This window comes from Rhineura floridana, chromosome 20, assembly GCF_030035675.1.
Source record: "Rhineura floridana isolate rRhiFlo1 chromosome 20, rRhiFlo1.hap2, whole genome shotgun sequence".
Taxonomy (NCBI): Eukaryota; Metazoa; Chordata; class Lepidosauria; order Squamata; family Rhineuridae; genus Rhineura; species Rhineura floridana.
In genome coordinates, this window is record NC_084499.1 from 19,697,738 (window position 1) to 19,717,718 (window position 19,981).

Below are 19,981 nucleotides of genomic sequence, written 5' to 3' on the forward strand. Positions count from 1 at the left end.
ATCTGGAGGTCATCGGGTTGGCGAAGGCTGCACTGGAAATTCTCCGCCTTCTTCTGGACTTGTGCCTGCTTGGGCAAACCCTTGAGAAGCCCTGCTGTTGACCTCTGCAGCCGTTCTCGTCTCAACCAAACTCTCTGAGCATCCCACGGGGCTGCGGGTTGCACAGGGCAGACAAGATGTTACGTGCTTATAACTTAAGTATCTTAAGAGCTTCTCTTCCCTTTTTGCTTTTTTCCCCTCCCACCGTCCCTGTTGTCAGCGAGTTGAGCTCTGTGGATAAAACCATAAATTCCTTGACGCAGATACTGGATGCAGTGCTCCAGGCAGACCAGCAGATGATGGAGAAGACCAAGGCCAAAGTATTCTCCGCTCTCATCACGGTCCTGCAGATGAAAGAGAGGAAAGGTAGGTGGCTGCAGGTGGCGCAGCTGTGGAGGAGCTTCTACAGCAGGTACAGGGAACCTTTGGCCCTCCAGATGTTGCTAAACTACAGCTCCCGTTATCCACGGCTAATAGCCATGCTTGCTGGAGCTGCTAGGAGTGGCAGCGGTGGAACGGCAAAGGGCCAAAATGTCCCCACGCCTGTTCTGCAGGGCTTTGTCTTGCCCCTTAGTGGAACATCTGAGCAGAGAAGCTGTTGGTGCAACTGCTTAGTCCTCATCCCTCTCTAAAACCTGAACATAAGTAAGACGGAACTGCACTGAACTCATATCCCACTGTGGTGGCAAACATTAGATTGAAGATTCCTTGGGAGCAGTGAGCCGTCCTCTTGTCTTGCCCCATCTGTCAAGCACCATGCATATGGATGGAGGAGGGGGAGCTTGTAAAAGTGGGCGGAGTAATGGAATGCGACTCTTACCTTTCTACATGCCAGACCACTCAAGAATCAGAAGTTTCAACACAGGCATATGCATATCTCCCGATCCTTGTCTCCAGGTCCAGGAAAGGAAGGGACATTATCACAGTTGAAGGACGCTGTGTTAACCGGGGGGTTTGATCCACTCAGAGCCCAGTCAAAACAGATCCTGGGATACCAGTACTGAACAAGTCCACTTGTGTTAAGAATAACAAGATTAATTGATGATACAGATGGAATATATATGCAGTCTGTAGGCATGCAAAGCAAAGCAAGCTCACAAACTCCCCTTCAATTGGTGATCATGACCCCTCGAATTGAGGCAGGCCTGGTCCCCAGAGGCACAGCGGGGTCACTCCAAGGGCGCACTCGCTCTCTGCAGGGCAAAGACAAAGGGAAGTGTCGCCCACCTGGATTTTAATATGCAGTTCTCTCTTCTTCTGTAGACTGCCAGAAAATGGGTACTCCCTTCCTCCTGGAGCAATTGGGGGGTTTTGTACAATCTTACCTTCAGAATGAGATCATGCACCAACTGAGCTAACCACGAGGATGTTTGTATTTGCCTGTTTGCCTAGCCCAGCTAGCTGAGAGCAAAAAGCAACTGTGGGCCATGCAGAAGCCTGCCTCTCATGACTACAATAAAATCTTCACTATATGGATTCCTGGAATATTCCTTCTGTGCGAGTTCACATTGGACTCTTCTCCATATCACTACAGAGAGGTTTCAGCCAGGCAAATGCCCTTGAGTGGGGGCACAGGGCAAGGCTGGGGAGTGGGCATGACCATGGGAGAGTCCTGAGGGGCACATTTGGTCCCCACTCCATAATAGGATTTTGTTCCCACACATACCGTCCTAAAGAATGTGTTTCCCTCTGCTTTTGTCCGCTCCGTATCAAACCAGTGTGTGCCTTTGTATTAACAGTGAGTGAGATTCCTCGGTATTCCCAGCTGGTGCTGAACGTGTGCGAAACACTCCAAGAGGAATTCATTGCCCTCTTTGACCAGACTCGGCACTGCCTGACCTCTGGAGACGCCACAGACGACAAAGACAGCATGGAAACGGACGATGCCTCCCGTCATAAGCAGAAGGACCAGCGAGACGGGGCAAGTAAAACCCCACAATAGTATTGTAAAACACGGCAGGAGAAGGACAAAGAATAACATCAAGAGGTGGCAAAATAGGAAAAAATGTTAAGTCTTCTCCCTGGGGTGTTGGCTGTCTCCTGGTTGGGTTTAGCACCCCCTGTTGTTGGAGGCAAGGAACTCTGAAACGTCAAAGGAAGTTGTTAGCTCTCCCTCCCTCGAGGCCTCAGTTCGTTTCCTGCCTTCGCTTGGGGAGGCCACTGCATTCAGCTGTCCCGCATGGAGGGAGATAGTGATTTAACCCAGGGTTGCTTAAGGCCAAGCTACCCTTGACGTTGAGCATCACTCTCCTTCCCTGTCTGGGCACCTCTGAGGTCTCCCGCTCTCTTCCCCCTCCTGACAGGTGTGTGTGCTGGGGCTTCACCTCGCAAAGGAGCTCTGCGAAGTGGACGAGGGTGGAGATTACTGGCTGCAAGTGACCCGCAAGATCCCAATCCTCCCGACTCTCTTCACCACCCTGGAGATCAGCTTGCGGCTGAAGGGGAATCTGCATTTCACCGAAGCCTCATTGCATCTGCTGTTGACCTTGGCCAGAACCCAGCAGGTGGGAGGCCCCAAAGCTTTGCTTGTTCCTTCGGCGCATTTTACTGGTGTTGCGCTACATGGCCAAACTTCCTTCCCCCAGCTGCCAGCAGCTGGACAATCCCTGGGACAGGAGTGAGGAACAGGTGGTCCTTCTGACGTTGCTGGACTCCAGCGCCCCTCCGCCCTCGCCAGCATGGCCAGTGGTCAGGGGTGATGGGAGTCCAGCAACACGTCCTCCCCACCACCACCACCACTGTAGGAGGTGCTCACAAGCAGGGTGTGAAAGCTGGCCTAATTGTGCTTTGTGTGCTTGTTACATTTATTAGTAGCTTTTTCACAAAAGTGACCCAAAGCGACTTACAAAAATAGTACAAACATTCAAGCCAAGGATAAAAACCAAAACAGAATGAGAACCTAAAAATATATCCATATAGATATGGAAAAAAGACTGGTTGAATACATCCTGCCCCATTAAAAGAGGCCACAAATAACTAACGCCTTCCAGATTAAGGGCCGATAGCCTGGGTGAAAAAGACCTTTTTTGCCTCGTGCCTAAAAAGAGATGGTGATTTTGCCTTCAGCGCCTCCCTGGGGAGAGCATTCCACAAGCGGGGAACCACCACTGAGAGGGGCTGTTCTTGTTGCCACCCTCCACACCTCAGATTGTGCATGTGGAGAAGGGCCTCTGATGACGAGTGCAGGGTCTGGGTTGGTTCATGTGGGGAGAGGTGGTCCTTGAGGTATTGGGCTCCTGAGCTGCATAAAACTTTATAGGTCAAAACCAGCACTTTGATCTGGGCCTGGAAACAAACTGGTCCCCAGCATCTGATGCTCATTGGCAGACTGCCTGCAGATATGGAGATTCCAAGAATCAATGGGGCGGGGTTATAAATCAGTGAGCACATTGTCTAGTTTAAAGTACTGGTGTGAATGATTAATAACGGCAACAACAGACCCCTGAACAGATGCAACATGCAGCCGCACAGTTAGATTTCGGTGGAGAGGAGAGCATTGGCAAGGTGGGGAATTGTGTCAGGTGGGCTTGTCGGGATGAAGGAATTGTGCTTGACGAGAGAGTGCTGGGGTTACTTCAGTGATCTTCCCCACCTGGAGGGAGATGAGTGATACTTCTTCCCAAGAGCTATTGATCTCTCTGTCTCTTGCAGGGGGCGGCAGCCGTGGCTGGAGCTGGCATCATGCAAAGCATCTGCTTGCCCCTCTTGAGCGTATACCAGTTGAGCAGTAACGGAGCTGGTCAGGTGAGTGACCCCCCCACCCCACCCGACTCTTCTAGACTCCTTTTGCTCTGACAGTGAAGCAGCAGCGTCCTCTTGAGTGTGTTATTTTCCTGTATGGAGGAGGGGATCCTTGGATTGGGCTGGATGGGTTGTCCACTAGGCAAGACTCTGCAAATTAAGTTGCTCTTACCCCCTGTGTGGGAGAGCAATCCGTCTAGTTCCTTCCTGCTTAGCTCCATGTGCGGGTTGGATGGGTGATGCGTCTACTGTCCTGTGCTTCTGGGGAGAGGCCTTTGTCATTCCTTTTTTTACCTGGCAGAGTGAGGCCGACATCCTTTCACAGATGATCTAGGGCTTGCTAGTGCCTAAGTGATGGCACGGGTTGCCAGCCCTCTTTTCAGCTGATTACTTCAGCAGAGAAGCATCATCACTGTGGTGATGATGATGATTTGATTACCCACCTGCCCCCTACGGTCCTCAGAGGGGGTTGCAACAATTTAAAATGCAACATTAAAAGCAGTTTAAAACCAATTATGATCCCAACAACAGGGTTGCTCCTGTAAACATACATCTCAAGCGTCTAAGATGTGTGTCTTCAGCCTGTGACGAAAGCAGTAGAATGAGGGTGCCAGGCACACTTCTGTGGGGGGATTCCTCCATAACTTAGCACCTGCCGCAGACAATGCTGCCGCTCCCTGAGCTGAGGGTGGCAGAATCACCGCGAGGGCCCCTCCGCTGATCTTAACAACTAAGAGAGTCTGTAGAGAAGGAGGTGGCCTTTCAGATATTTGGGGGCTTAAGCATGGCATTTGCTGAGTAAAGTATTCCTTAAGAACATCAGGGCCAGGTCAGAGGCCGATCCTCACAGTGACCAACTGGAGGCCCCAATGGGAAGCCCACAAGCAGGACCGGAGTGCAACAGCGACTCTTCCCAGTTGTGATTCCCGGCAACCAGTATTCAGAGACATGCTGCCTCCAACTGAGGACCCAGAGTATAGCCTTTGTGGCTAGTGGCCACTGATTGCCTCCTTATCTTCCATGAATATGTCTAATCCTCTCTTACAGCCATCTGAGTTGGTGGCCATCACTGCCTCTTGTGGGAGCAAATCCCATAGTTCAACTATGAAGAAGTCCTTTTCTTTTGTCTGTCCCGAATCTTCCAACATTCAGCTTCATTGGATGACCGTGGGTTCTAGAGCAATGAGAGAGAGAGAGAGAAAAAACTTGTCTTCCCCTACTCCCGTGGCAAATTTTAGAATGGAAGTAGAGGCAGGAATAAACAGGGGAAAATACGGTAGCGTTAGCAGGGTCTGGTCACACTGCCATCTCTGGAGAGATCCAATTCCACTAGAAGGGAAGGAGGCCTTGCCCTCAGAAACATCTGTAACAATAACTTGCCTTTTTGTTTGGTGTGGTCCTTGTGGGCAGATACCGGCTTCCTCGCGGAAATCTCTGGACGCCCCATCCTGGCCTGGCGTCTACCGCCTTTCCATCTCATTGATGGAGCGCCTTCTGAAGACCCTCCGGTACAACTTCTTGACCGATGCCTTGGACTTTGTGGGCGTCCATCAAGAGCGCATCCTCCAGGTTTGTTGGGAATGGGTGTTTTGTTTTCATATCTTTTGTAATTTGCCCCTCTAAAACGGGAGCTTGCAGGAGTAACAAAACAGTACAACACAATCAGAAATGCCAAATCAAGAGTGCTGTCTACGGCGGCTGTCGAGCCCTAAGCCTTTCAGAAGAGGGAGATTTTGCTTCCTCTGAAAAGCTGTAAGAACAGAACAGCTTTGGACCTCATTGGGAAACCTTAGGACACCTGAGACGAATGTATTTAAGACATTTTAAAGATGCTTTTATTTTTTGATCAATTGTTTACTGCCTTGGGCTCCTTGTGGGAGGAAGGGCAGGATATAAATTCAATAAATACAAATATTTTAGGGCCCATCCTGTTCTTCTGATTGTAGATTGTATTAACCGGCTTCAGTTCTGTACAGCAGCTCCTAAGTGGTGGAATTCCCTCCCCAGAGAGGTGTGTCTGACACCTTCAATATGTAGTTATAGTTATATAGATGCACCTCTTTACCCCCTGGCTTTTGACACTTGAGAGCTAATCTGTTTTTCAGGACCCACCTTATCCCTGTGAATGTAATTTGTTTTAAACTGTTTTTAATGTTGCATTTTAAATTGCTGTAACCCACCCCTGGGACCCAACAGTGAAGGGCGGGCAAGGAACCCAGTTGAGGAGGAGAAGGAGGAAGGTCCTCCCCTTGTGCAGCGTGGACCAGATGGAGCAGGATCTCTCCCAGCAGAGTGAACAGGCACACAAACAGCGTGTTCCTAACAGACATACAAATAACCCACACAGCAGGGAGGTCAGACACACAAATAATGTGCTTCCTTGCTTGTGCATGGAGCAATAAATGACCCCTGCCCCAAGTAGCTTGCCCTGTTGAGAAAGGAGAAAGTGGGGTATGATTTTGCAAGAGGTGGGAGATGGGATGTCTTTGTAGGTGGGTGGTAGACGGTGGAGAAGTTTCAGCATTCCTGGGGCTTTGGTTTCTCCACACACTTCTTCCATGCACGGACTATCCAGGGCCTGCACTGAAAGGCAGAGAGAAGGAGGGAGGTTCCTGCTCTAAAGTCGCTTTCCCTCCACTTCCCAGTGCCTGAATGCAGTCCGGACAGTACAGAGCTTGGCCTGCTTCGAAGAAGCCGATCACACTGTTGGGTTCATTCTCCAGCTTTCAAACTTCATGAAGGAATGGCATTTCCACCTGCCTCAACTCCTGAGAGACGTGCAGGTGAGGAGGATTGTGCCATCTCTGTGTTCCTATTTCACCCTCCTGGGGGAGCCTGCTTGCCACTGGCTGCTGCGCTCCTGTTGTAGCCATGGAGCCTGCTGGAAGAAAGGCTGTCGAATCTTTCAAAGTGTTGTGGTGCATTCAAGGAAAGCATTTGAAGGCCGGGACCTGTTTCATCGTTGGCGAAGTCCCTTTAACATGCTTTATGTAGGCAGCTGCCTTATACAGAGTCGGGCGACTGGTCCAGCTAGCTCAGTTCTGTCTGTGCTGGGGTGGGCAACCTGCAGCCCTACGGATGTTGCTGGACTGCAGCTCCCTTCATCCCTTCCTGTTGGCCACGCTGGCTGTGGCTGATGGAAGCTGGAGTCCAAAACCGTCCAGAAGACCACGGGCTCCTTGCCCCTTTTCTACTCTGTGACTGGCCACATCTCTGCAGGCTTCCAGGCAGCGGCTTTTCCATGTGCTACTTTGATGTTAAGCTTCTTACTATCGTACCCATTTTACAGGTGGGAAATTGAGGTTGAGAGGCAGCCATCTGAAAGCAGAATTCGGGTTCTTGGGGTCTGCCTTCCCAGTGAGACTGCTGGCTTGCTTTTTTTTATTTATCTGAATATTTTTTACAGGAGTGTTTCTCTTGCATTGTTTCAGGTGAACCTCTGTTACCTGTGCCAGGCCTGCACCTCGCTTCTGCACAGCCGCAAAGTGCTCCAGCACTACCTGCAGGTGAGGAGCCTGGAGAAGGCGGGCCCTTTCCACTGACGTGACCAGATAAGTCCTGAGGTTGGGCTATACCACTTCAGGCTGCGCAAGTGGGACTCTCAGGATTGAATGAGGGACCAACATTCTGGTCTGCACTTAGAAATATTTACAAAATAACTTGGATTGCTCTTGAATTTACTCGAGAGAGAAAGAGAGAGAGACTCACACACACACACACACATCACTGCCAGCAGTAACAGCAGGAGTCCTGAAGACCTTACTCCACTAGGGTCACTAATATACAGATTCTAATCAAGGGATTTTGGTCTCAAGGCCAAATAACAAAGCTTAGGACTAACAAGAACTGTGCCTGTCTCAAACATCCAGATTTGGGCAGTGCAACATCTTCCAACAAGGGTCCCAGGCTATGGTCTGAAGGCCGCTTGAAATTAACGAACACGGCTTACGTGGGTCCATTCATTTCAGTGGGTCTTCTCTGAGTAAAACTTTGTTGGACGCCACCCTTTGATTGTAGCATTAGCATATCTGAGGAACTAGGAGAGATCCTGATTTTGTCACTGCCAGTGCTTTCCATGTCTTGTTGGAGGGGTTAGGAATTTGAGGGTCAGGGATACTGGCAGTATTCCAGCCTGTCCTGAATCTGAGCAAAGCACAGGCTACCTTGGGCAAACATCTTCGGTACTGGTACTAGTTTGCATGCCAAAGGGGGAGGGGATGTATTCCATTCTCCTCTCTCCGTGTTCCTGCCTCCACGTGACAGGAGTTATTTTTCAGACTAAGAACGGAGAGTCCCTCCCGTCAGCTGTCATGCCTCGTGTCCAGCGTCCCCCGCAGGCCTCCACCAAGCCACCGAGCCCAGAGACGGAGGCTGCCGAGCAAAGGGCTCTGCGCACAGTGCAGTACAGCCTCCTGAAAATTCTCAGCAAATCTCTGGCTGCCTTGCGCCACTTCACCCCAGACATCTGCCAAATCCTCCTTGATCAGGTACAAGCCATGTGCTTGGGAGGAAAAGCCCAATGCGGTGCCCTTGATGAGGTCTTCCCCTGGTGCTCACAAAGCCTTTGGGGGCACTCACTCATTGCTCCCTTTGTCATGTGCTGGCGGGGGTGTGGCTACCTTTTTTCTCCCTTGAAAAGGGCATAGAGCTGAAAGAGGAAGTAGGAAGAGCAACTCTTTCTCACTTCCTCCTTCAGCTTTATGTTCTTTCCAAGGCTCGTGTTTCGTGTGGGAAGGTGTGTGCTGATCTGGGGGAGAGAAGTGATTAGAGGGGGTGGCGCCAATGGCCCTCACTTAGAAATCCAAATGTTGCCTGTGGGCCTAAAGGGTTGTACTAAAAAGTTGGAAACTAAGCCTCTTATTGTGAGGCTTGAGACGTGTGGCCGGTGGATGTTTCTCTCCTTCCACATTATCTTCCACCACTGGGGGCTGCCTGGGTTGGCAGTGACCTGCATCAGGGTGGCGGCTCCCGATTTGTGGAATGCCCTCCTTAGCAAGGTGTGTCCGTTAGCCTCATTATTTACTTTTAGGAGGGATTTTAAAACATTCCTGCCTACCTAGGCATTTCATGGCTGAAGGGTCTGTTTCTGGGCAACCCTGAAATTATTAACCGTGAGAGCAGGTGGTTGTTTTCAGAAGTTTTAAATTGTGTTACTGATATGTTTGTTGCCCTGGGCTCCTTTGGCAAGAAGGTGGGATACAAATTTAATAATAAATAGATAGTGAAATCCTTCTGTTCCACCTCTGATTGCCACCAAAAGGCTATATGGCCTGTTGAGATGACTGGACTTACTTAGCTTTTGACCTGATCTTGCTTTAAATTGCAGTCGCTGGACCTTGCTGAGTACAGCATCCTTTTCATGCTGAGCTTTACTACTCCGGCCTTCGATTCTGAAGTGGCCCCCTCCTTTGGGACCCTCCTGGCTACGGTCAATGTGGCCCTCAACATGCTTGCGGAGGTAAGAATAAGAGGGAGCCAGAGCTCTTTTTCTAAAAAGGAGCAGGGAATGGGGGTGAGATGTGCTAAGTCCCATGGAATTTAAGAAAGGGGGCGGTGATGGGCCACAGGCCAGGAAACAAGGGCTTCTGTATCCCTACTGGGAACCTGCCTGAGTCAGACCAGTGACCCATCTAGCTCAGCAATGACTGTCCTGCCCAGCAGCAGCTCTCTAGGATTTCACACAGGGAGTCTCTCCCGGTCCTACCTGGAGATGATGGGGATTGACCTCAGGACCTTCCGCATGCAAAGTAGGCCACTGAGCTATTACTCTTTCCCCCAAATGAAGTAAGATTCCAGACCTCATTGTTCTAAATAAAGGGATGATTTAAGTAAGAAGCTCCCTTATACTGAATCAGACCATTAGTTCGCCTAGCTCAGTACTGTCTACTCTGACTGGCAGCGGCTCTCCAGGGTTTCAGGCAGGGGGAAGTTCCCAGCCACGCCTGGAGTTGCTGGGAGCTGAACCTGGGACTTTGTGCTTGCAAAGAATACCGCTCGAGCTGCAGCCCTTTCTCTGCACTTTGTGCACTCATGACAACAAGGATTACTGCACTGAAAGACAGAGAAAAGGAGTGGGTTGTCGGGGGAAGGAAGGCTGGGACAGGTTTAGGGCCAGGCGGTGTGAGGGACTGTCTTCTCCCTTGTGAGCCTGCCTCCCAGTTAAGGTTGCCTTCTGAGAATCTTGTCTGAGATTCCCCACCTTCAAGGTAGGGACAGGTGTTGGTCCCCCCCCCCCTTTTGGTGTGTGTGTGGGTTTACCCAGGAGTGGATTGCTCCTCCTCGCTTTGGAGGTGGGGCTATGCAAATGAAGGCATACGGTTGCCCGTCAATGCGAGGAGCCTCCCTCAGTCCTATATTTGAAGCCTGGGTCTAGGCACAAGGGCTAGCAGGGTGTGTTTAAAATAAAAGCTCAACTCTATCCTGAGACCGGTTACGCCTTCTATTTGCTCCACAGACAGGGGCATGCAAGTCAGAGTAAGTGTTACCTCTTCACTGGAAACGTACAACCCACCGCCTGCTCTGTAGCAGTAGGCTTTTTCCAGAGCTGCTTCTCTGTCCACCGTTAGCTAGATCAGCAGTCTGGGCTCCCTTCCCCAGATTGATGACATGCAGGGAGAAGAGAGACCCACCACTCTTACCTCTGTTGGAACTTAACAGGCCTACAAGGTTTTTTTGTTTTTGAATGAAAGCTGAATTCTGTGTTTGATTCTGAGTTCTGTGCTTGTATGGGATTGCAGAATATGCCAAGTTCTGGCTAACCACCTTCTCAGCCAGTCTTTATTTCTGAATATAACACATCTTTTTTCCCCTTCTTCCCAAAGCTGGATAAGAAGAAGGAGCCGTTCACCGTGAGTGCAGGGCTAGCTACGCAGGAGGAAAACAAGACTCTCAAGTAAGCACCATACAGTAGTTGTTTTTATTGCCTTGTGGACAAGGAACCAGAGGTGTGGCACTCCCCTGTAACATGCCTTTAAAATTCTAGGCAACCTTCTGCCTGCAACTTTCTGGAGGTCAGAAACTGAGTTCTGTTCATTAGAGACGTTTTGGTGCTTGAGACATGGCCTATTAAGTTTTTTAAAAACCCCAGAGACATAGCTAATAACCCAACAGCAGTACTTATAATTTAGCACCTCCAGGGGTGCTTAAAATCATAGGTGCTGCCTGAGGGTTAAAAATCTACATTAGATGTTCAAGATGGGATTAACCAAGCTGCAAGTCAGATGAAGCTACTTTATGCGGAGTCAGCTTTCATCTAGCTCAGTGCCATCTCTCCTGATGGACAGCAGCTCTCTACAAGATCTGAAGCAGGTGTCCTTTTCCCTTGGCTCCTTTTTAACGGAGATGCTTGTGATAGGGCCTGTGGCCTTCTACCTGCAGAATGCCTCCACTACCACTAAGCTGTGGCCTCTTCTCTCCCTTCTCCTAGTCTTAAGTTGGGCAAGTTTGCTCTTACTAATGCCACAACTGGATGGATGTCCCGATTTATATTCTGTGCTTATTATACATGAGTTTGCTTCCTGTTGCTCCTCCCCTCTTGCTGAGGCTCAGTTCGCTTCCTGTCTCAGCTGGTAGTACATCCCGGGGGAGATCTCTCCCCCCCAGTTGAAATGTCATTATGGTGGGTTCACAGCAGAGTAGCTGGGAGAAGAGAATTGGGTGGTGGGAACGGCCAGGCTCAGACGTTCATTCATTGGCTCTGTCGCTTGCTGTGTTCTTAGGAACTTGCATGTGTAACTTTTTGGATTTGCTTGTTAACCATTGTGACACAGAGAGATACCTACAGATTTTTCAGCAGCTCTGCTCAACTTAAAGGACTAACCGGGGGGGGGGGATGGCAGACAGGCTCCACTAGTGAGAATGTACCTCCACATGACCAGTTGCCCACCTAAATATCGGATCTGTGTTGCGATGTACCTGGGAGTGACACAGCACCTATGATGCCAGACTTGCTACTAATTTCGCTAGTACTTTTTTTTTTTAACGCCACCTCTTCCCTCCTCCAGGTCTCTCCTTATGTTTACAATGGAAAACTGTTTCTATCTGCTCATCTCTCAGGCTGTCCGGTACCTGAAAGACCCAGCTGTGCACCCACGAGACAAACAGCGCATGAAACAGGAGCTCAGCTCTGAGCTGGTAAGTAGCTTAGATGCTTGTATTAAAACACACACACACCAAATAATTACAGCCCAAACTATACTGCTGTGTTCATGTCTACTGATGTCAATGTTCATTCATAAAGTTCAGCACACACCATTGAAGTTCATGTTTTTCCTCTACAGATAGGGGTGGGTGACTGTTCCACTTTATTGCAATACACTCTACAGGGGGCTGCCCTTGGAAACGGCAACAGGTTCAGAATGCAGGAGCCACATTACTGCCTGGGGTTCCATTTAGATCTCGTCTAACCATTGTAAAACAGCAGCGTGGGTTGCCAGTTCCAGGCCCAATCTGAGGTGCTGATATTCATGTTTAAAGCCCTTAGGCCCACTTGGTAGTTCCACTGCCCTCAGAAGTGGGGGGGGGAGTGCCTTCTCTGTGGCAGCCCCTTAAGCTGTGGAGTGCCCTCCCCACAAAAGTGTATTGGGCAACTTTGCTATACAGTGTTTGCCGAATGCTGAAGATGCACCTCTTTACCCTGGCCTTTGACACCCGACACCCACCCTGTTCTTAAACTGTTTTCAATGTTTGTCTTCCAAAGAGTTGCGGGTAATAAATCAAATAAATAGAGCTTCAGGTAAACCCCCCTCTTCCAAATAGTGTCTGCCATACATGGGATTTTAACTTGCCCTGTCTGTCGTATTCTCAGAGCACTCTCCTCTCCAGTCTGTCTCGTTACTTCCGTCGGGGCGGCCCCTCGTCTCCGGCTGGCGGGGTTCTCCCCTCTTCCCAAGGGAAGTCCTCTTCCAAGCTTGGTCCGGAAGCCCAAGAGCCTCTCTTCCAGCTGGTCCAGGCCTTTGTCAGGCACGTGCAGAGATAAGATTCCATGCACCGTTTCAAGAGTTCCCAGCGAGTTCATTTCCATCAGATTCTGGCTGGGCACCCCCGCCTGGCAGACGGAAGAAGTGAGTCTCTGGTCTAAAAGCGTTGCCTCATGCAGCCAAAACAAGCTCTGTCTATGTCACAAGTAAATCTGGCTTGGCCTTTAGTAGTTGCTGAACTGATTCCCTTTTTATAGCTCTTGCACAGCTTGGGAAGGATGGAGAGAGGCTGACTTTGAAGTGCCCCCTTCCCCCCTGGATTTGGGCATTAATTTGTTGGTATAAAAATGCAGCCTGTCACTGATGAAGCTCAGCCAAAGGATGAAGGTGGGCACAGAAACCATCTCTCAAGTGGTGTTTAAGTTTCACGAAATGGACCAGTTACTGCTGCTTAGGTTCTAAAAGCGGAGGTGAGATATTTTTAAAAGGTGGATTCCACCTTCCCACTTCTCCTCCTCGTTCAAGACAGTTTTAAAGTCAGAATTCCATTACTTTGGTCTCTCACTTTTTTTGTACTACTTGTTTCCTATTTATACTGATTAAAAAACACATTTCTAAGTGCTGGTTGGAATGCAGCATTTCTTGAGTTTAATAAATGCTATGCTGCTGTGTTTTATTAATTCAGCAGCCCTTCAGTGTAAAGTAATTCATAAAGCGCTGGGTCTTCTTGCAATGCGCTGTACAGATTGTTCCCTAGCAGATGCAACGTATGTATATAGATGCAGATACATTAAATCTGCATGATATTTTACTCACCAGGTTGAGGAGCACTCGGCTGTCTGCCTTCCATCAGGTGTAACAGCCACTGAGTGATAATGGCTGCATTTGCGCCTAACCCTGAGCCATGGTTTATTTCTCATCTCCTCTTGCCCTCATGGTCAGCTTCGGGCTTGAGGGTCCAGGCCAATCAAACTGTGGCTAAAGCAAGGCTATTGGGTTTCAACATATCACCAAGCCATGATAACCATGGCTTCTGCTTGTGCTGAAAACAAACCATGATTAGAGTTCGTATGTTCAAACAAACCATAGCTTAGTTCACACACAATACTGAACATTTAATGTGCAGGGCGATGCTTTCACCAACTCCAAATCAAACCAGGCCTTGTGCCCTATTTCTGTTTGACAGTTGGATGCTTTTAAGCTACTCTTCCCAAGCCTGGTACCTGCCAGAAGTTTAATGCCCATCACCCTAGGCGTAAGTCCTAAACATCTGGAAAGCACCAGGTATGGGAAGGGTATTCTGTTCTTTCATTCTATCTTCTTCCTCAGTCATAAGCCTGACCACTAGTTTAGCCTCCTTTCTCACAAGGGGCCTTCAAAATATGCCTAGCCAAAGTGAAATAATTGCTTTTTACACCTAGCGCTCAGCCTCTTCAGGGCAGGATTCCTATACCCATCAGAATTCTGATTTGCCACTTAAAGATAACGCAAGCAGTGTCCTTATAAGAATCTGAGCTCTAGTTTGATGTATGACCTTCTGTAAATTGGAGCTGGGGTGAGAGAGAGAAATGACGCCCACCAAAGAGAGCCAAGTCAGAGAAAAGTGCAGGCTAGATGTTTAATTGGCAAAAGTCAATCACATGGAAGTGCTTGGAATCCATTACATCAGGATTAAACCACAAAGGCTCAGGAGAAAAAAGTTCAAAGCACAAAAGAAGCCAGCCAAGAAGGGTCTGCCCAGTTGCAGCTGATGGAGGGTTTATTGGTACTAAGCTCTGTCCTTGAAAAAGAAAAGTACATTTGCTCAGACTGGTTCTTGCCTCCAGAGAAAGAAATATGGCTTACTCAGTACCTGGGCCAGGTGAGAGAGCTAGAGGAAGCCCCAAGTAAGGATCAGCTGCTGCTGCTGCAGAATGCCTTTCCCCATTACACCATCCTTATCACTGTTGGGTATGCAAGTTGGAATAGAAGAGACAAGCAGCCCAAGATGAGACAGTTTCTCAAAACATTTTGAGAAAATGATTGGTCATCTATGATTAAAAGACTCACCCCATCAAGCCTTGCCAGTTTAACAGGTACGTGGGAATGATCAATGGAGTTTATCGAAAGGCAGAATGTTCTCTTGCAATAGGAGAGAGATGAATAAACTTAGAAACAACACCTAAAGAGTTTTAAACCATTCAGCCAGACCAAGGCTGTTCGCTACCCCTTCATCCCTTGTGGGTTTTGTCTCACTTTCATTGGCATTCCCTCTACATCAATTGTTGGGTGGAACCTAAAAGAAAAATGGGAAATCAGAGAATTTTACCTTCTAAGAGGCTCTAAGTGATTCAGTGGGATCGCTAAAGCTCATTCTTTTCCCTGTTGGCTGGCAGTTCATTAAAACATTCATGTATGCCAGGGGAATTGAAGGCTTAGCTTGAAAGGGGCAATAAGCCACCACATTCCTGCCTTTAGTAGAATATATAATATGGCTATAGGAGACAAAAAAATGAGAGTCAAGAACCATTAGTAAAGCAACAGGCAGAGGGAGATAGTCTGATGCAGTTGACTTCTAGAAAGTCCACTTTGTTTGACCCAAAAATAGTGCAGTAGAGGGTTTAGACTGTAGAGGGGATCCCAATGCACATTTTCCCCAAATTTCAAAAGCCAATGGTGTGAACGGGTGACAGATTCAATCTTGGGAACCTCGGAAAAAGCGGAGCAACTCCCACCGCCACCACTTCTGTGCCTTAATCCAAACAAGGTGAGAAAAAAATCTGACCCTGAAGAGAGCAAAATGGTCTCGGATGAAGAGGTCAGCAGCCTCTTAAAAAATAAAAATAGGTCAGGACACAGGGAGGGTACGACTTGCTTGGAGAGTCCTCCTCCCCAGGAGAGCTTAACTGAGCAGTTCCAAGTAGGTCACCGGGACCTTGCCCTTCTTATTGCCTCTCTCTCCTATGAGCCAGTCTGGATCCATCCCTGGGAGACTGTACACAGTGATCATCTAAGAGACAGACACAGGCAACATGTTAGATCAGGGGTGCAGAACCGCCAGCCTGCAGACCAATCTTGCCTGCCAGATTCCCTCTACATCAATTGTTGGGTGAAATTTGCCCCACAAAGCCATTTAAAAAAACACCCACCTGCCAAATCAGCTGGCAACACTCCAATGGGGAGCTAATGTGAAGAACTGGCACATGCAGCCAAACTGAGCAGGATCGAACTCCCTGGTCATCAGCTGGTGGGTGAAGAGTTAAAGCCTGCTCAGTGCAAGGCCATTTGAAAGCCATGTTTAAAACTGCCCTGCACTGTTCTTTAAAAACCAGAAGTTCAAACAGCAGCGCTGGGCTAGTTACAAAAGGGCTTCCAAACATTGTGCTTTGAAGGCCTGACAGCGGGGCTTCAAAGGGCAGCATCACCTGATGTCACTATGTCATCATGTGACTGATGGGCAGGCAGCCCCACCCAGTTGGCTCTGCAGGGGCCAGGAGAGAAGGACCTGGCCCATTGGCCTGACAAGGTTCACATTCCCCATCCCCACGTGAGATGCACACTATTTAAATAAAAGACAAGGTGTCTTGTTGCATCTTAAGGTCTACAACATTTTGTGGACTACAGGACACTTCATCAGATGCGTGAAGTGTTATCCTGAACTGCAGGCATACAATCACTTATGGTTTGTGGCACGGACTGTAAAAAGTGAGATCAAACACAGAACAGTACAATGATAATTACTTCGCTACAGCAATTCACAAAACTTTGACAACGCAGAGATGCTGGCACTGGTAGGCCAACTGACAGACAGAATCTGCTAAAAATCCTTTGTCTACGCTCAGGCCACAAGTGATAGCAATGACCCTCTTGCTGCATTTGTAACTTGGCAATTTCACTTTGTCATCTGCCTTTGAAGTTCCTTCGGCCCTGGAGAGCAGCTCTAAAGGTCACAAACAAGACCTGCAAGCAAAGCCATCATGGCTAGTAGTCAGTGATAGCCTTTTCTCTAATCCTCTTTTAAAGCCATTGAAGGTGGTGGCCATCACTGCCTCTTGTGAGAGCAAACTCCATTGTTTGACTATGTGCTGTGTGAAATAGTACGAAGTGGTGGAATAAGGACTCGGTTGAATCAAGTGATTGGGTTTCCAAATATGATACTTAATAAATTAATTCAGAATGAATCACAAACCAAGGGAGAAAGGAGACCAGGGTTCAAATCCCCTACTTAGCCAGGAAGCTCCCTGGCTGACCTTGGGGCCAGTCAGCCTAATCTACCTCACAGGGATGTTGTGAGAATAAAAGTGGGAGATGGGGAACTATGTAAACTACCTTCAGCATCTTGGAGAAAAGGTGGGATTTAAAACAAAAATTAAATTAAAAAACAAAGACCATCATCATCAAAGACATAGCAATTACTCCAAAAATATCATATGGAGTAAGTAAAGGGATTTAGGATTAAGGGGGTGCAAAACATAGGAAAGCGTGTCCCAACTGACATTTGGGAAAACTTGTGGGGGGAAAGCATGCAAGTTCTCTTTAACCATGCTTTAAGCAAAAATTCATACCAAACAGTTATAGGTAGTACTGAACCCTGGTGACAATTAACAGGATAAATAATACCAATCTAAATGTGGAAGTGCACAAATTGTAGGAATAACGGAAGCTGCCTTATACAGAGTCAAGACTACCGGTCAGTAGCGCATGCACTGACGGGCAGTGGCTGCCCAGGGTTTCAGGCAGGAGCCTTTGTTAAGAGTCTAGTCCTCATAGTTCTGAATAAATAGGAACTTAGGAAGCTGCTTTTACACCTAGTCAGACCATGACTCTCAGTATTACGTACACTGACTGGCAGCAGGCTTTCAGAACAGGAGACTTTCTCAGCCCTACCTGGAGACGCTGTTGGGGATTGTAGCTGGGACTCTCTGCATGCAAAAGCAGATACTCTGCCACTGAGCAACAGGGCTTCCCTAAGTCCCACTATTTGGTAGGAGTTTCACTTCCCTGAAAAAGGAGAGGGAGACAGAGCACCAACCTCATCCGAAAGCAGGGAGAGCTCCGTACTGTCGGATCCGTCATAGTCATAGAGGACCCGGGCCTTCCGCGTCCCGCTGGCTGGGGGCTTCACATCGCTGGGGTTCAATGCTTCAACAGCAGGGGCAGAGTTGGGGGCTCCAACGACGGTGGGCACCACTGGAATGGTGGGCACGGCTGGGCCAGTGCCGGCAGCAGTGGCAGTGGGGGAGGCGGTGGCTGGCGGAGGGGAGGTGGACTCCGCATTGCCCACAAATGTTCCAGGAAGCCTTCACAAGAGGCAGAGAGAGAATGAGAGAGGATCAGGCCCTAGCCCAGGACCCATTTTATTTTTTCATCATTTTTTTTAATAAAAGAAATTTTAATCCAATCCAATTTACTTCTGTAAATGTGGGGAACACACAAGAAGGCCTCTCCAGTGAACCCAAGCAGCCACATCATAAAATGTCAAGGCGGTATACACCGTGAGAACACCCCCTTTATTATTTTTTTTAAAAAAATGTAGATCATCATTAAGGTGACTGGCCAATCAAAAATAAACATTAAACGGCTGCAAAGGCCGGTTGGCACAAAAAGAGGTCCCCAAAGAGAGGCCTGAAAATCAAAAGCGAGGAGGGGTCCTGCCAAAACTGCTGCAAAAGCGTTTCCACAGCATGGGACCGTCTGCATCAGCAGTTCCCAAAGTCTCCCCCCCCCCAGACCACTTTGAGAGTCTTGCCAGACCTCTTCATGATTCTTCTGCCTAAGGTAGCCACATCAGTTCAAACAGTAGTACAACAATTACTACTAATTAAAAATAAATATGAATATTCAGTGAGATCGATGTACCGTCTCCCGTTTTCAACTGCAAATCCACAGACATGCTGTGGACCACTTGAATGAAGCTTGCAGACCACTGGTGGTCCACGGACCACAGTTTGGGAACCCGTGGTCAACACTAAATGCCTCGCTTCTGGTAGAGGCCAGCTGGGCCGCTGTAATGTGGGGAACAACTAGCACTGCCTGATTTAGAAGCAGCTACACGCTCAGAAAAAAAGCTGTTCAGCAGGATGCCTCCGGTGTGCATTTCGCTCAGGATTTCTTTTTCCGTTTGTCATTAGAGAAGGTGAAAGTATTTCGACTGCTCTGTTCGCAGTGCAACAACGCAACCCAACAAGGATCCCACCCCACAATGCTCTCAATTTCCCAGATTGCCTTTGATCTTTTACTTACATTTCCCCTCTGGAGCTTGAAGCGTGGAAGAGAACAGACATAAAAGAACAGCCAATGAACAGCCTTTCTCCAGCAGCAAAACTCACTGAACCTGCTCTTATAAGCAGGTGAGGGAGACCTCTTCCAGGCCAAGGGCTGCACTCCCCTTGGGGTCAACCCTTCGGTGCCTGCACGCTAGTGCTGGGCAGAGCCACAGGCAAAAAGTAGGAGCAATGGACGCAACTAATATTTGTGCAGTAGGCGACGTTTCAGCTATGAAAGAAGTCACAGGGTTGTTGAAGTGTTTTTTTTACACACACACCCCCGCCATCTTCCGTTCAGGCAGCCAAGAGGCATCATCGCAGTTCAAAGGCACATGCCAGCCAGGCAAAAGGACCCGAGACGGTTGCACAGCCAGACACGGCTCCCCCCAGATAATCCTCAGGAAGTGTAGCCAACTCCTCCCACAGCTGCAATTCCAAACACCCTTAACAGATGACAGGATTCTATTGGGGAAGCCACGACGGTTTTACAAGTGGCATAAAAGCACCTGAAAGGTCTGGTGAGTCTGTGACCTTAGCGGTCAAGTGGATGTGTGGCGTTTGGACAAGCCCTTACCTGCCCAACTGCTTCTGGAGGTCCAACATATACTGGTAGCACTGGGCATAGTACGTGGCCTGAGCTTCAGCAAACTCGTGGAGACAGCGCAGGTGATTGACCTGAGGAGCGAAGAAGAGAAGTCCCATCAGGCAAGGCCGTGGGGTTCAGGGACTTTATTAGCCCAAGTGTTGCTGGGCTTGGGTCCTGGTTGCAGGCTTCCTGTTGGGGCATCTGGTTGGTGGCTGTGGAACAGGATGCTGGACTAGATGGGACGCTGGCCTGATCCTGCAGGGCTCTTTCTTATGTTCTTAATTTATTTCGCCCAGTGAATATCCTACCCGGTAACCAAGATCACAAAACCCTCCTTGTTCTATTTCCTCCGAATGAAGTAGCATGCCTCTGAATACCAGCTGGGAATCACAAAGGGGAAAAGAGTTGCTGTCGCGCTCAAGTCCTGCTTGTGGGCTTCCCATTGGGGCATC

The 19,981-nt window shown here is 48.7% G+C and overlaps 2 protein-coding genes across 4 annotated transcripts in view; one reads left to right on the forward strand and one right to left on the reverse strand.

Annotated features, from left to right (window-relative positions):
• Positions 1-13,316, forward strand: part of NUP188 (nucleoporin 188) — a 51,818-nt gene extending 38,502 nt beyond the window's left edge. For both annotated transcript variants that reach the window (XM_061604526.1, XM_061604527.1), the window contains 12 exons: positions 260-405; positions 1,779-1,960; positions 2,343-2,543; positions 3,691-3,783; positions 5,191-5,349; positions 6,426-6,563; positions 7,212-7,286; positions 8,058-8,267; positions 9,107-9,238; positions 10,602-10,672; positions 11,784-11,913; positions 12,587-13,316. In XM_061604526.1, coding sequence (XP_061460510.1) covers positions 260-405; positions 1,779-1,960; positions 2,343-2,543; positions 3,691-3,783; positions 5,191-5,349; positions 6,426-6,563; positions 7,212-7,286; positions 8,058-8,267; positions 9,107-9,238; positions 10,602-10,672; positions 11,784-11,913; positions 12,587-12,757 — 1,708 coding nt within the window. In that variant the 3' untranslated portion in view covers positions 12,758-13,316. The remainder of the gene's footprint in view (positions 1-259; positions 406-1,778; positions 1,961-2,342; positions 2,544-3,690; positions 3,784-5,190; positions 5,350-6,425; positions 6,564-7,211; positions 7,287-8,057; positions 8,268-9,106; positions 9,239-10,601; positions 10,673-11,783; positions 11,914-12,586) is intronic.
• Positions 13,317-14,029: 713 nt separating this feature from the next.
• SH3GLB2 (SH3 domain containing GRB2 like, endophilin B2) overlaps positions 14,030-19,981 on the reverse strand; it is a 47,268-nt gene continuing 41,316 nt past the window's right edge. For both annotated transcript variants that reach the window (XM_061604379.1, XM_061604378.1), the window contains 3 exons: positions 19,518-19,618; positions 17,710-17,977; positions 14,030-15,687 (listed from right to left, as the gene is read on the reverse strand). In XM_061604379.1, coding sequence (XP_061460363.1) covers positions 15,580-15,687; positions 17,710-17,977; positions 19,518-19,618 — 477 coding nt within the window. In that variant the 3' untranslated portion in view covers positions 14,030-15,579. The remainder of the gene's footprint in view (positions 15,688-17,709; positions 17,978-19,517; positions 19,619-19,981) is intronic.